The 13,026-nt window shown below is 35.0% G+C and overlaps 1 protein-coding gene across 1 annotated transcript in view; it reads left to right on the plus strand.

Annotated features, from left to right (window-relative positions):
• Positions 1-13,026, plus strand: part of CFAP47 (cilia and flagella associated protein 47) — a 477,175-nt gene that overhangs the window by 32,293 nt on the left and 431,856 nt on the right. Inside the window, exons 5-10 of the mRNA XM_071213189.1 lie at positions 1,383-1,611; positions 2,050-2,210; positions 3,736-3,863; positions 6,819-7,054; positions 9,480-9,669; positions 10,421-10,631. Of these exons, the coding sequence (XP_071069290.1) occupies positions 1,383-1,611; positions 2,050-2,210; positions 3,736-3,863; positions 6,819-7,054; positions 9,480-9,669; positions 10,421-10,631 (1,155 nt within the window). The remainder of the gene's footprint in view (positions 1-1,382; positions 1,612-2,049; positions 2,211-3,735; positions 3,864-6,818; positions 7,055-9,479; positions 9,670-10,420; positions 10,632-13,026) is intronic.

Consider the following 13,026-nt stretch of genomic DNA (forward strand, 5'->3'; position numbering starts at 1 on the left):
AATATTCTAGAAACAATTGTGAGCCTTGAGGAGCTTAGGTTTTATTTGAAAGACCAGGAAGTGTCAGGACTGTTGGAAGATAAGACTGTCCTGATAAATTTGCATTTTAGAGAGATCATGCTGATAGCCGGGGGCAAAACAGATCAGGGAACACAGGAGTGGGGTAGGCAGCCTTCCTGGAAGCTGTAAGAGTAATGTAAGAGAGAAATGATGAAGACTTGAGGTAAGGTACAATTTCGTAGGATGCAGAGGAGTGAGCAGATTGGAGATATATTGTGGAAGTATATTTGACTAGATTTGGTGACTGATTATAGAAAGGGAAGGTAAGAGGAGGGGCAAGTCTGTGGGAGAAGGTCTTAAGTTCAGTTTTGACAGGTTGGAATAGATTTAATTTTCAGAATACTAGTGATGCTGGTTAGTGCCTATTAGCTTTAATTGTGTCCAACCCGCTAAAGAAGTTTGATCTAGATATATTGGGCTGGGAGTCATCAGTTTATAAGTGGTAGATGAAGCATTGAAGTCATGAGAATAACTCTGAAAATGAGCATAGAGTGTGAAAAAGTGGGAGAGAATTGCCATCATTCACAGTTTGCAGAAGAGCCAAGTCCTAGAAGGCTGAGAAGGAGGGACCTGGATGAGTTAAATGGAAAATCAGGAAAATATGACATCAAGGAAGCTAATGGAGGGGAAATGTGCAAGAAGATGGTATCACCAGTGCCCAAAGTTACAGAGATATAGCATAAGATAAGGACTTAGGTAATAGTTGTGGAGTAGTCAGTTATTTGTGCAATCTGATGGGGCTTGATTAAAAATGATTGTTTTTATTGCCAGAGAGGGATGAATAGGGGGAAGCAGTTCCAAAAGATGATTGAAATTAGGGAAGTGACATTGTATGGGGAGATAACCATTTCTGCAAAGAAATGGGTTTTTGTTGAGATACTTTACTTCATAAAGAAATGTATTATTAGGATGGGAATAAGGCTGATTGTTGGCCTTAGGGTAGGGTGAGTTGGAAACAAATCTCAGAATTCTAGAATGAGAAGTCATCATGTATTATCTCATGTAATTAGTTTTATAAAATAATTGGTGATACAGACATGAGATTGAGTACTTTCTGGGGTAGATTCATGAGACTGTTTTCAAACAGTTTTGTTTCCTGGACACAATGAATAAGCCTACACATGTGCCATTTATTGTGTAGATGAGACAGACAGAAGGAAGGTATAGCTTATGGAATGCATATAAAGGAACTCTTCTTCGTCTGTTGGATTTTAATTATAATGTGATTTTCTAAAATTTCTGTTTAACAAATATTTACCTGAAAAGAAAGCATATATACTTCTAATTTAAAAAATATATATACATATTTCATTTTCTTATAGAGTGAATTTGCAAGGTCGTCCAGACATATTCCTGAGTATCAAAGCTCATGTAGTTGAGCAGATTATTGAATTACTGAACATGAATAATGACGAAAGAGTGGACTGCATACACTTTGGTTCTGTTTTCTTTGGAACATCAAAAATTGAACGAGCACTTCTCTTCAATAATAGCCCAGAACCAATAAATTGGGTGGCCATAATGCAAGATGATTCAGTTGGAGAAGAATTGGTAAGTAAATGGTGCAATATGGGAAGATTGGGTCTCATGGATTGAAACAGATTGTTTTGAAAGTAGTTACATAGCCAACAAAGTATTTACTTATTCTAAATATGTCTCCAAGGGTAGCCTCAAACATTCAGTACACTTAAATTAACATTGATAGTAATATACATCTGAAGTAAAATAGGTAATTATTTCTAGTAAATTAGTGGCAATGGGGATTTTTGTTCTCACCAATTTTAAAAATAATTTTATATTTAAAATAGTTTTACACTTTAAATATAGTTTACCCTGAAAGCATTTATGTATGTTACTTTAAAGACATATAGATTGTCTCTATCTTCTAGACTCTGAAATTTCAACAATTATTTAATGACCTCCTCTTAACATATTTTATTTTTTGTGTGTTTTCGTTAATATTTTTTTATTTCTGATTTTATATTACAGGGTACCAATATTCGACAAAGAACAGATGTTGCTTTAAACAATCTCACCTACATAAGCAAAATAAGGAATATAGATATTACCACTTTTATCTCTTGTGTTCCTAATGAAGGCACTTTATTACCTTATCAAAAGACTGTAATTACATTTTGTTTCAGCCCAAAGTAAGCAAAAATTCATTCAATTTTAATGGTAATTATTAATAGAAACTATATTAACCCCTCATTCATCAGATTGATTTTAGTACTATTATAGTAAAACTTGTCAGAAGGGACAAATTGGATTTCCTTGTTATGATTCTAAATATTTCCAACATGGTTAATATTATTTTCCAATAATTCTAAATATGATTCTAAATATTTTGAATTATATTAAAAATCTTTCCAGAGCTCATGGAAATAGGGTAGAGAAAATCAAAATTTTGGGTTGTTTTGGGTTGTGTCTAAAACCAATTTGAGCAGCTAAGACTTTGTTTTCCCTCTGGGGAGGATCAAGTGAGGTCAGGGGCATGCAATACGTTCTTGGTGCTTCCAACTAGAATGTAGAGCTACTGCCGGAACCAAACGTTGCTTCTTTGAGTATTGTGGGTATTAAGCCTGTAGCAGCTGCTGGGATCAATTCATACAGACCTTTAGGACTTATCCAAGTGTATATTTTTTTACAATTCTGCTTACTTTGGTTGTTTAGTTGAACATATATTTGGAAATGCTGTTTTAAATATATAGTAGCACATGCAGCTAAACCTGAGTAGATTTCTGTGGGCGACAATAACTGATCTAATTGCAAGTCTATTTACTCTTTGTTTTGATGGAACAATGTTTAATGTACTTCTCTCTGTGGCAACAGGGTCCCTTGGTGATATCAATTGCCTGCTTAAGGTTCACTTATGTTTTCATTTAAGGAGGGAAATAAATCAAGCAGTTGTTCCATTTGTACAATCCACAATTGCCTTTTTAATGGTACTCTCATACAGGAATTTTCTTTGGTGAAAATTTAAGTGTGTGTAATACACAGTCTTTCAATTTCCCAATATTCTCTTTCATTTGAAAGTCTAATGTAGAATCATAGATATGAGTATGATTTGAAGTCTTAGTTAAATGTGTTGCAGACATGCTATCTGCATTCTTATCTAATATACATTGCCTTTTGTGAAGGTATTTGAGTATCTACTGCTAATAAAAGCCAACTTCTAGGTAAGAGAGATCAGTTTAGCCAGTGAGCAATCCTGTGATATAAGTCTTTGGTTTTACTTCTGTTTTTCTCATCCTTCCTATCCTTTGTGCCTCTGACAAGATTTGTGTGTCAGAATGTGGTTGGCAATACGTATCCACTGGGAGAGACAGATATGTAACAGAGGATTTCGATTACACCCTGGGATAATACAGACTATTGTAAAAGTTTAAACAAAGTCAGTATCCAACAACACAAAGAAAATCCTTTGCAGAGAGACAGTGGCATTTGAGCTGAGCCATGAAGAATCAGAATATTTGTTACTCTTGTCTTGGCCTTCTGTTCAGGGATTCTGTTCAGGGCCAATCTGTTCAGGGATTTTGCAAAATGGATCATGGTTGGATTTTTCTTTATTAACTTTCATCAGCTTATATAGATATTGGGTTGATATTCCCCTTTGAGAAGTGATGGAATGTATCACCTTTCCTGTAAAAAATAGCTGATTGTGATTTTTTACAGACTAATCGATGATGGTAAAAAGGATATTGATCCTTCACACAGGCAGGACTATGCTATCTTTTTGAGATTTGAGTCTGTAGGAAGTAAAGATGGATTTTTGAGAGATGATGACAATAAAACCGTCAAAAGTAAGTATGAAGTGAACATAATCATCAAATGTATAGCAGTTTAAATTTTTTAAGTTTGAACATTAATAGTATAGACAATATAATAAATAGATCTAATTATTGAAAAGAGCATAAAAGCAAACATATTCAAGAGACCTTAAAACATCATTGTGGAGAGTTAAGAAAGAAGTCAACCTCAGAATTATTTACATAAAAAATTTCCTAGCTTTGTCTTTAGATGACCTTATAATTTCAAAATGACATTAGACAAACTTGACACTCTAAGGTTAAGGAATGAAAGTAAACCTTGGTTTCTTTGACTATACCTAAATTTTCTCTTAGGATTTGGTATGGGAACAAATGAACCATTCCTTCTCTACCAGTTTTTCAGCATTATCATCCACATACAGTAAAAAAGAACATGACCTAGAGATTTATTAAATACAGTGCAAAATCCTGTCAAAGAATAAGTGCATGTTCTTTGTTGACCACACGTCAAGGTGCATTACACTAATTACATTCTCAGGTTATATTAGGTCTGCTGCAGTGAGGAAAAACGGAACAGGACTTGGAGTTCAGTTTAGTAACACAGATCAAAGAGAAAATAAAGATATAGTTAGGTGAGGGAGCAAACCTAGGAAGATGGGTTATACCAGAGATGGGTAGATCTATCTAGATGCTTAGGCAAAACAAGAATGTGGGAGATTCATTTCATGTCAGAAAGAGTGATATCATTGAGTAGGGTTGAACTATGATCCTGTGGAAGGAATTGATTTATCTGTAAATGTTTATGTCATAGTTTGCGATATTGAGTTATATCTGCTAATGATAGAACAACAGTTCAAGGCTTTCAGGTTTTGAATGGCTAGAAGTGGAGATGCAAGATTTACACTAAAATTAATTTAGAATTTGAGTGGCTAGTAAGAGTATCAGTGGAAAAAGATTAACTGTTTCATGGATACTGCTCTGTCTGCAAAACTGTTCTCATATCCAACAGAATCTATCATCTATAGATCCTACTTTCTCTCTGTTGTCTCAAAAACATTATGTTTATATTTTTAACCAGCATATATTCTTCTGTGGGTCATTTTAATCACTCTTTTCCATGTACCATTAGATCTCTTGTCCTCTTGGTCCATCTTCTGTTGTCATTGAGAGGAAAAACATTCAATCTGAATAAATTCAGCTATTAGCTTATTCTAGTATGCATCTGGGCAGCTGATTGGGATGGAGAAAAATACACAACCATGTTGAGAGGTTTCCCTTTAAATCCATAACCACTAATCTCAAGTGGGTTCTTGGAGACTTTCTACATTCTTACTGCATTTGGTCATCTATTCACTTTCTCACAATTCTAGATGTATACTGCAAACCTTTCTTTCCTCAAAACTCCAATCCCTCCTTCCTCATCCTCACCCTAAGCTTGTAAACATGTTCTATGGCCTGTAGACATTTCCGTGTGCATGTCTACTGGATATCTCAAACATACTATGTCCAAAAAAGAACTCTTGATTTCCCCACAACCTACTCTTGCAGTCTTACCTGTCTTAAGAAATGGCGATTACTTCCTTACAGTTGCTCAGGTCAAAAATCTTAAAGTCATTTTTTAAAAAAAGATTTCTTTATTTATTTCTCTCCCCTCCCTCCCCCGGTTGTTTGTTCTCTGTGTCTATTTTGCTGCGTCTTCTTTGCCCGCTTCTGTTGTTGTCAGCGGCACCGGGAACCTGTGTTTCTTTTTGTTGCGTCATCTTGTGTCAGCTCTCCGTGTGTGCGGCACCATTCTTGGGCAGGCTGTACTTTCTTTCACGCTGGGCAGCTCTCCTTACGGGGCACACTCCTTGCGCGTGGGGCTCCCCTACGCGGGGACACCCCTGCGTGGCAGGGCACTCCTTTTGCGCATCAGCACTGCGCATGGGCCAGCTGCACACGGGTCAAGGAGGCTTGGGGTTTGAACCGCGGACCTTCCATGTGGTAGATGGATGCCCTAACCACTGGTCCAAGTCTGCCGCTCTTAAAGTCATTTTTTATACCTCATTTGCTTTCCTATCCTCCAGGTAATCTGTGAGCAAATCTTGTTAAGTCCACCTTCAAAAATATCTCTAAAATCTGACTATTTCTCACAATCTCCTCTGCTGTCACCCCAATCTAACCATCATATCTTTCCTGGATGATTGCAATTGCTTCCTAATTAGTTTCTCTGATTCTGCCCTTTTTCCATTATAATCTTATCTCAACTCAGCAGCCAGAGTAATTTTTAAGTGTGAGATTAATGATGTCCCACTATCCTCTCCCCCACCCACTCAAAATCTTCCAGTGACTTCCTATCTCACACAGAGTTAAAATCTTTTCAGTGAACTTCATAGTTCCATATGATCTGGCCATATATTACCTTTGAACTCATTTTATTCCATCATTCCCTGACCATATTGGGTTCCTTTGTGTTTCTTGCACAGACCAAGCAAGTTCTTACCTCAGAGTCCTTGCACTTGCTGTTCTCTCTGTTTGTGATACTCTTTCCCTGGATTTTCACATGACTTTCTTCCAGACTCCCTTTATATATTTGTTTAAATGTCTCCCTATCGTAGAGATCTTTTTGGAATCCCCTATGTATAATAACAACCCATGACCTTGCACTCTATTTGTCTTACTCTTCTATACTTATCCCCATAAAACTCATCTTCTCTGAAATGCTATATGCTTACACATTCTTTTATTTATTGTCAGTACCACCTCACTAGAATGTAAAGTCCATGAAAGCAGGACCATTATCTGTTTTATTCACTGCTATATGTATCCCCAAGTCCTAGAAGAGTCTGTGGTAAAGAGAAGGCATTCAGTAATATTTATTGAATGAAAGATTGAATGAGATATCCAAGACTCATCAGGTGTTTCTAATGAAGCTATTTAGACTGAGCACATGCATTTGGATTTCCAAAATATTTGTTTTATATTCAACAGTTATTATTGTTTTTACAGGCGAACGATTTCAGAAACTGGAATTAGCACTGACAGGCTCAGGACTTCCTGTCTTATTACAGTTTGATCCAGGAAAGGTCCTTAATTTTGCACCTTGTTTCATGGGTGAACGCTCAGAGATTCTGTGTATTATACAAAATCAATCCAAATCACTCCCTGTGAAATACCACTTCCAAAAAACAGCACATTTTAAAATTGATCCTGCAAGAGGCAAGATTGATGAAGGATGTATCCAGGTAAAATAATAATTTTTTGCTTTCACACTGCTTCAAACAGCATTTTAAGGCCTGCTAAAATGCTATGCGGGGGATAAAACTACATTTGTCCCACCAATGTTTATTAATTGTATCTCTTCTGTGGTCTAGTTATCTATACTTTTCTCTTGGCACTTATACAGAATCCATAATTATTTAAGGGCTTATCAAATGCCGGGAAAATTATTCGTCATTGTAGAAAATATAAAGTTCTGTAAAACACAATTCCTCCTTCCAAGACTTTTCCAATGTAGTAGAGGAATGTAAGCTATATACAGCCACAGGCATGATTTAAGAATAATGCAAAATATACAAAGAGAACTGTAAACAAAGTGATATAAAAACTCAGAGGACAGAATGTTTACTTCCAGCCACGTAGAATGGTCATTACGGAAAAGTAATATAGGAGCCAAGTCTAGAGGTAAGTAGAACTTTGAAAGTTGACCAGTGGTACTTATCCAGCCTAGGACTTATACTGTTGGTGGAAAGCAGAAAAGAAACTTGATTAACAAAACATTTCCTAATATGCAGTAGACATTTGCCATTATTTTTGACTGGACATCATTAAAACCCATCATTATGTTGAGGCAGTTTGTCATTTTGTGAGTCTTGGTACAAGGCAGGGCTTTCCCTCCTACTTGATGGTTACACTCCTGGATTCTGGACACATGATCTAAGATTGGTTCATTAGATGCTTCCATGAAGAACTTTGAATCTGGAATTAAGGAAGTGATGAAGCAAAATGAGTTCAGAATTTAACCTGACAGCTGCAGTGTCCACCTGTGGTGGTGCCAGCAGTGGACCACTAATCTCATGGCCAAGATTTCTTTGGTTGCCACCCACAAACCAGTCATTGTTGTACAGCTCCCATCAGTTCCTTGAGTTTCCCACAATCTTTCCAATAAATTCATATACAGCTTGAGATCACGAGAGTTGGTTTCCATTGTTTGCAGCTTGGAACACTGACTAGTGTTTAATTCTTAATTAAATTGACTTGCCTAAATAACCACTGCAGTTTTATTGTCTTAAAAAGTAACAGTAATTCCTATCTATCTATCTATCTATCTATCTATCTATCTATCTATCTATCTATCTATCCATCCATCCGTCTATCTATCTCATCTGTCTATAGCTGTATTTTGTATTGGATATAAGGGCTTTGTGAGAATTATTGATAGGATACAAGAGATGAAATATTGAGGAGTACTATTACAGAGAGGGCCAACAGCATAACCAAACATATGGTTGGAGAAAGGAAATTATTACTGTACTTTGGTAATATGTTTTGAAATCAGGAATTATGAGACCTCCAATTTTCTTCTTCATGATTGTTTTGGTTATTTAGGTTCTCATGCAATTCCGTATGGATTTGAGGATTGACTTTTCCATTTCTGCAAAAAAGGCTGCTGATATTTTGATAGGGATTGCAATGAATCTGTAGCTCTCCTTGGGTAGTATTACCATCTTAATATTAATTCTTCCAAGTCTAAAACTTGGAATGTCTTACCATTTATTTAGGTCTTCTTTAATTTCTTTCAGTAGTGTTTTATAGTTTGCAGTGCACTTGCCTTTTACCTCCTTGGTTAAATGTATTCCTAGTTGATTTATTCTTTTGGATACTAATGTAAATGGAATTGTTTTTATTTTATTTTGTTTGTATATTGTTTATTGCAGGCGTATAAAAATACAGCTGATTTTTGTGGGTTGATGATATATCCCTCACATAGTTGAATTCATTGATTACTACTAGTAGCTTTCTTGTGGTTTCTTTGGGACTTTCTATATATAATATTATGTCATCTGCAAATAGATATACCTTTCCTTCTTCCTTTCCAGTTTGGATTTCTGTATTTCATTTTCTTGCATAATTGCTCTGACTAGAACTTCCACTATAGTATTGACTATTAGTGCTGAAAGCAGGCATCTGTGTCTTGTTCCGGTTCTAAGGAAGCCTATTTTCAGTCTTGCACCATTGACTATGATATTAGCTGTGGATTTTACATAAATGCCCTTTATGATATTGATGAAGTTCCCTTCTATTCTTAGTTTCTTCAGTGTTTTATCATGAAAGCTGTTGAGTTTTGTCAAATGCTTTTTTGGCATCTATTGATATAATGATGTATTTTTTTTTCCTTTATTCTATTAATTTGGTGTATTACATTGATATTCAGATATTAAACCTAGAATAAGTTACACTTTTTCAGGATATATAATCTTTTATATATTTTGTTAGATTATGTTTTCACATAAGTATCTGAAAGGCTAGTAAATGCTGTATGTGCTATTTCTAAAGCACTTTCATATTACAATTTGAAGTAGCTTTCCTTGAAATGTTATCAGTTTTTTTATTTGCTTGATTTTTTTTCCTAACAATATAATATTGGTTACTTTTCCTCTTCTCTTTTAGAATGTGATGTGTTCATTTATTCCACATCAAGTTGGAATCTTTAAAGTAAAGCAATTGATACAGATTATTGGTTCAGTGGCAGATGAAAATTTCCAGACTTCATCACTGAAACCTTTTCATCACATATATTTAGATTTCAATAGCATTTGCAAACCTTCCACCAAGAAAGTTGTGATGAAAATTAATCCTGGTATGTTACTTGTGGGTGCTTATCATTTTTTTGTTATTATATGATTGTGTTAAAATGCTAATTGCTTATCTATGTATATATAAAATTTGATCTACTCCAGTGGTCTTACTTTTTAGTATGCATCGTAATCACCTGGAAGGTCTGTTAAAACACAGATAGCTGGCTCCCATCCCAGCATTGATGTTTAAGTAGGTCTGTGGTAGGGCCCAGTAATTTGCATTTCTAAAAAGTTTCCAATAAATGCTGATGCTGCTATTCCGATGATAACACTTTGAACAGCCCTGGTCTAATGAACTATAAAAGCTATTAAAAATTGTAATGCTTTTTACAATTTCTACATTTTTTGTTTGAGTCTATAATATTTTTTTTTACCATTCCATGGATTTTATTACATCTGCTCTTTCATCTAATCCTTAATATTCTTTTATATGTTGAGCCCAATGAAATTGGTAGTATTCGACTCTTTTTGAACTACAAACATTTCTGTTTCATGTGGGCCAAACCAACCCTTGAAATTATCTTGTAATTTATTTATACATGCATTAATTTTGCTAAGGCATAAGAACTCCTCTGTTTTGAGTAGGTCCATTTATTAAATGAATTATTTGTATTTTCTGAATGGGTTTGCTTGATTGGGTTTAGCATTTAAGTTAGAACCAATGATTTTGTGTCCTAATTAATTCACGAATACTGGTTGGGAAACTGAAATTTTAAAAGCCATACATAAACTTAATATTCAATTCTATAAAAGGTATATCCCCATTGGTCAGTAATCCCACGGGGCGGTTTGTGAACAAAGATTTGGCAAAAAACAATCGTGCACCTGTGGCAATGCTTCAATCAGCTATGACAGATATTCACAACCATCACTCAAGTAAAGGGTCAACGAAGGATGCACTGATAGCCTTCCCCAATGACCGAGCTGCAAGTATCAGACCTGGAGATCAGCACAAACATTTCAGGTAATATACAGTACTAAAAACCCCAAATTTGGAAAGACAAATGATCAACATGACATGCCAAGCTCTGATCAGATCCACTGTAACAAACTAATTATAGCAATACCAACACTAATAATAAAGTTTCCTTTTCTAAAATTTTTTATATGAGGGGAGTTGTATGTTGAGCATCAATGTATTTGCTTTATCTAACCTCTCATCATCTCTACTGTGTACTTGCCTGAAAGTGAATGTTACACCAGATGCTTCTTAAAACATGCTGCTTACAGAAGAATGATGGATATAACTAACCATTTTTGAAAATGAAACCAATCCTCAGAGCTGTCATGTTTATTAAGTATGGCTTAGAGCTTGAATTTATCTAAGTTTAAAAAAGTTAAAATAGTGGAAAGTCAAGTGTCATCATCATATCGTCGTCATTGTCTTTGTTCAGTGAACCCAAGGGACATTTCCAATAACCTTCCTCCAACTGAACTAAAAACCTCCCCAACGAGTGATTTCAATAAGTGTTGTTAAACCTCAATTTAAATTTACCTATGCCTCTAAGAAATTACTGCATTGTTAGTGATTAGTGAGAAGTGACCCAGGCATTCAGAACATCTTTATCTGAACCTGGCCCAGGGATGGTTTTTATACATCTGTGACTGACATGGCTTCTTTTTTGCCTGCTTGTATCCTGCTAGTAGGCTTTCTCCACTAGTCTCTTTCCCTTTGGTGAGTCTTTAAAGACCCTTATATCTGCAGACAAACCATATCATTTTCAGGCCAGAAATGTTTTATTATCCACAACTGAAGAATCCTGTATTTTTCTATAGTCTCTCTTATTATTTTTATTTTACAAATTCCTTCTATATCATGTGTTACCCCCTTTATATATATATATTTGACAAGTACTGAAAAGTGCAGAAAGATAAAAATCACCCAGACTCCATTTAAAGTAATTATTTAGCATAACATTTAAAAACCCATTCCTTCTTCTAGCTCATTGCACTCATCCTGTCCTGCAGAGGTTGCTACTGGAAACACATTTTCTGGCATCCTTTTCAAATCTTTTTGCAATGCTTATACAAATATGTCTATATACAGATATAACATAGTAAATATTTTTGTCTAAATTCATAATAATTAGGCAGTATAAACATGCCAGCATATTTTTAACTTTTTAAATTGAAATATATCACTCATACATAAACATACATAAACAATAAGTGTATAATAGTTGTGAACTTGCAAAACAAGCATATAACATGAAACATTTATAACATCTCACCCTACCTCCAATAACTTGCATTGTTTTTAAACCTTTTTAACTAATGATTAAAGAGCATTGTCCAATTATTACTACTAAACAAAGTATTTTTCCCCTAACCAATCTGATTATTATCTTTATATCATTTATATATGAGCTTACATAAACAATTAAGTGTATAGGAAAAGTTGTGAACTTACAAAGCAAACATGCATAGCATCAGACAGGTGTCCCATACACCCTCCACCATCACCTTGCATTGTCATGAGACGTATGTTACAAACTATGAAAGAACACTTTCATAGTTAGTAAGATTGATAGTAAGATTTCAAAATCTTACTATTAATCATAATTCTTATCTTACATTTGGTGTGTTTTTCCCCCAACCCACCTTATTATTATTTTTTAAATATATTTTTTATGACAGAAGTTGTAAACTTATAAAACAATCATGCACATGTGCAGAATTCGCAAACAACACCCCTACAGCAACACACCACAATGTGGTGTGTCATTTGCTACAGATAAAATAATATCATCTGATTATTGCCATGTCTATAGCATACATTTGGCTCACATTTTCCATACTGCCTCAGTATCAACACAGTACATCTTTCCCATAGATGCAAGAATATTATATTATTACTACTACCACAGTCCATAGGTCACTCCAACTGTATTTTCCCCATTCTTCTCCACATTCCCAACACCCTGCAGGAATGATATACATTTGTTCTAGCTCACAAGGACACTCTTGCATCTGTACCATCAACCACAATTCTCACCCACCTCTTGGTTTACTGTGCTATCCAGTTCCTAGATTATTCTCAAGCATTCTGTCAATTGGCATTTACTTAACTAGACTACCATTTTCAGTCACATCCCCATTTATAAACTAGCTGTTACTCACTGTGTTACTATCCACTCTATACATTTCCACACTTTTACAGTAATGCTAATTAAAACTTCTATATACATTAAACATCAGTAGTCTACTCAGTCCTCTTATCTCCTTTAAGAATCCACCACCTACCACCAGGTCTTGAAGATATTTTCCAATAATTTCTGCTAAAAGTGTTATGGTTCTTGCTTTTATTTTTAGGTTTTTGATCCATTTAGAGTTAATTTTTGGAAAAGGTGTGAGATAGG

The sequence above is a fragment of the Dasypus novemcinctus genome, chromosome X (assembly GCF_030445035.2).
Source record: "Dasypus novemcinctus isolate mDasNov1 chromosome X, mDasNov1.1.hap2, whole genome shotgun sequence".
Lineage (NCBI taxonomy): Eukaryota > Metazoa > Chordata > Mammalia > Cingulata > Dasypodidae > Dasypus > Dasypus novemcinctus.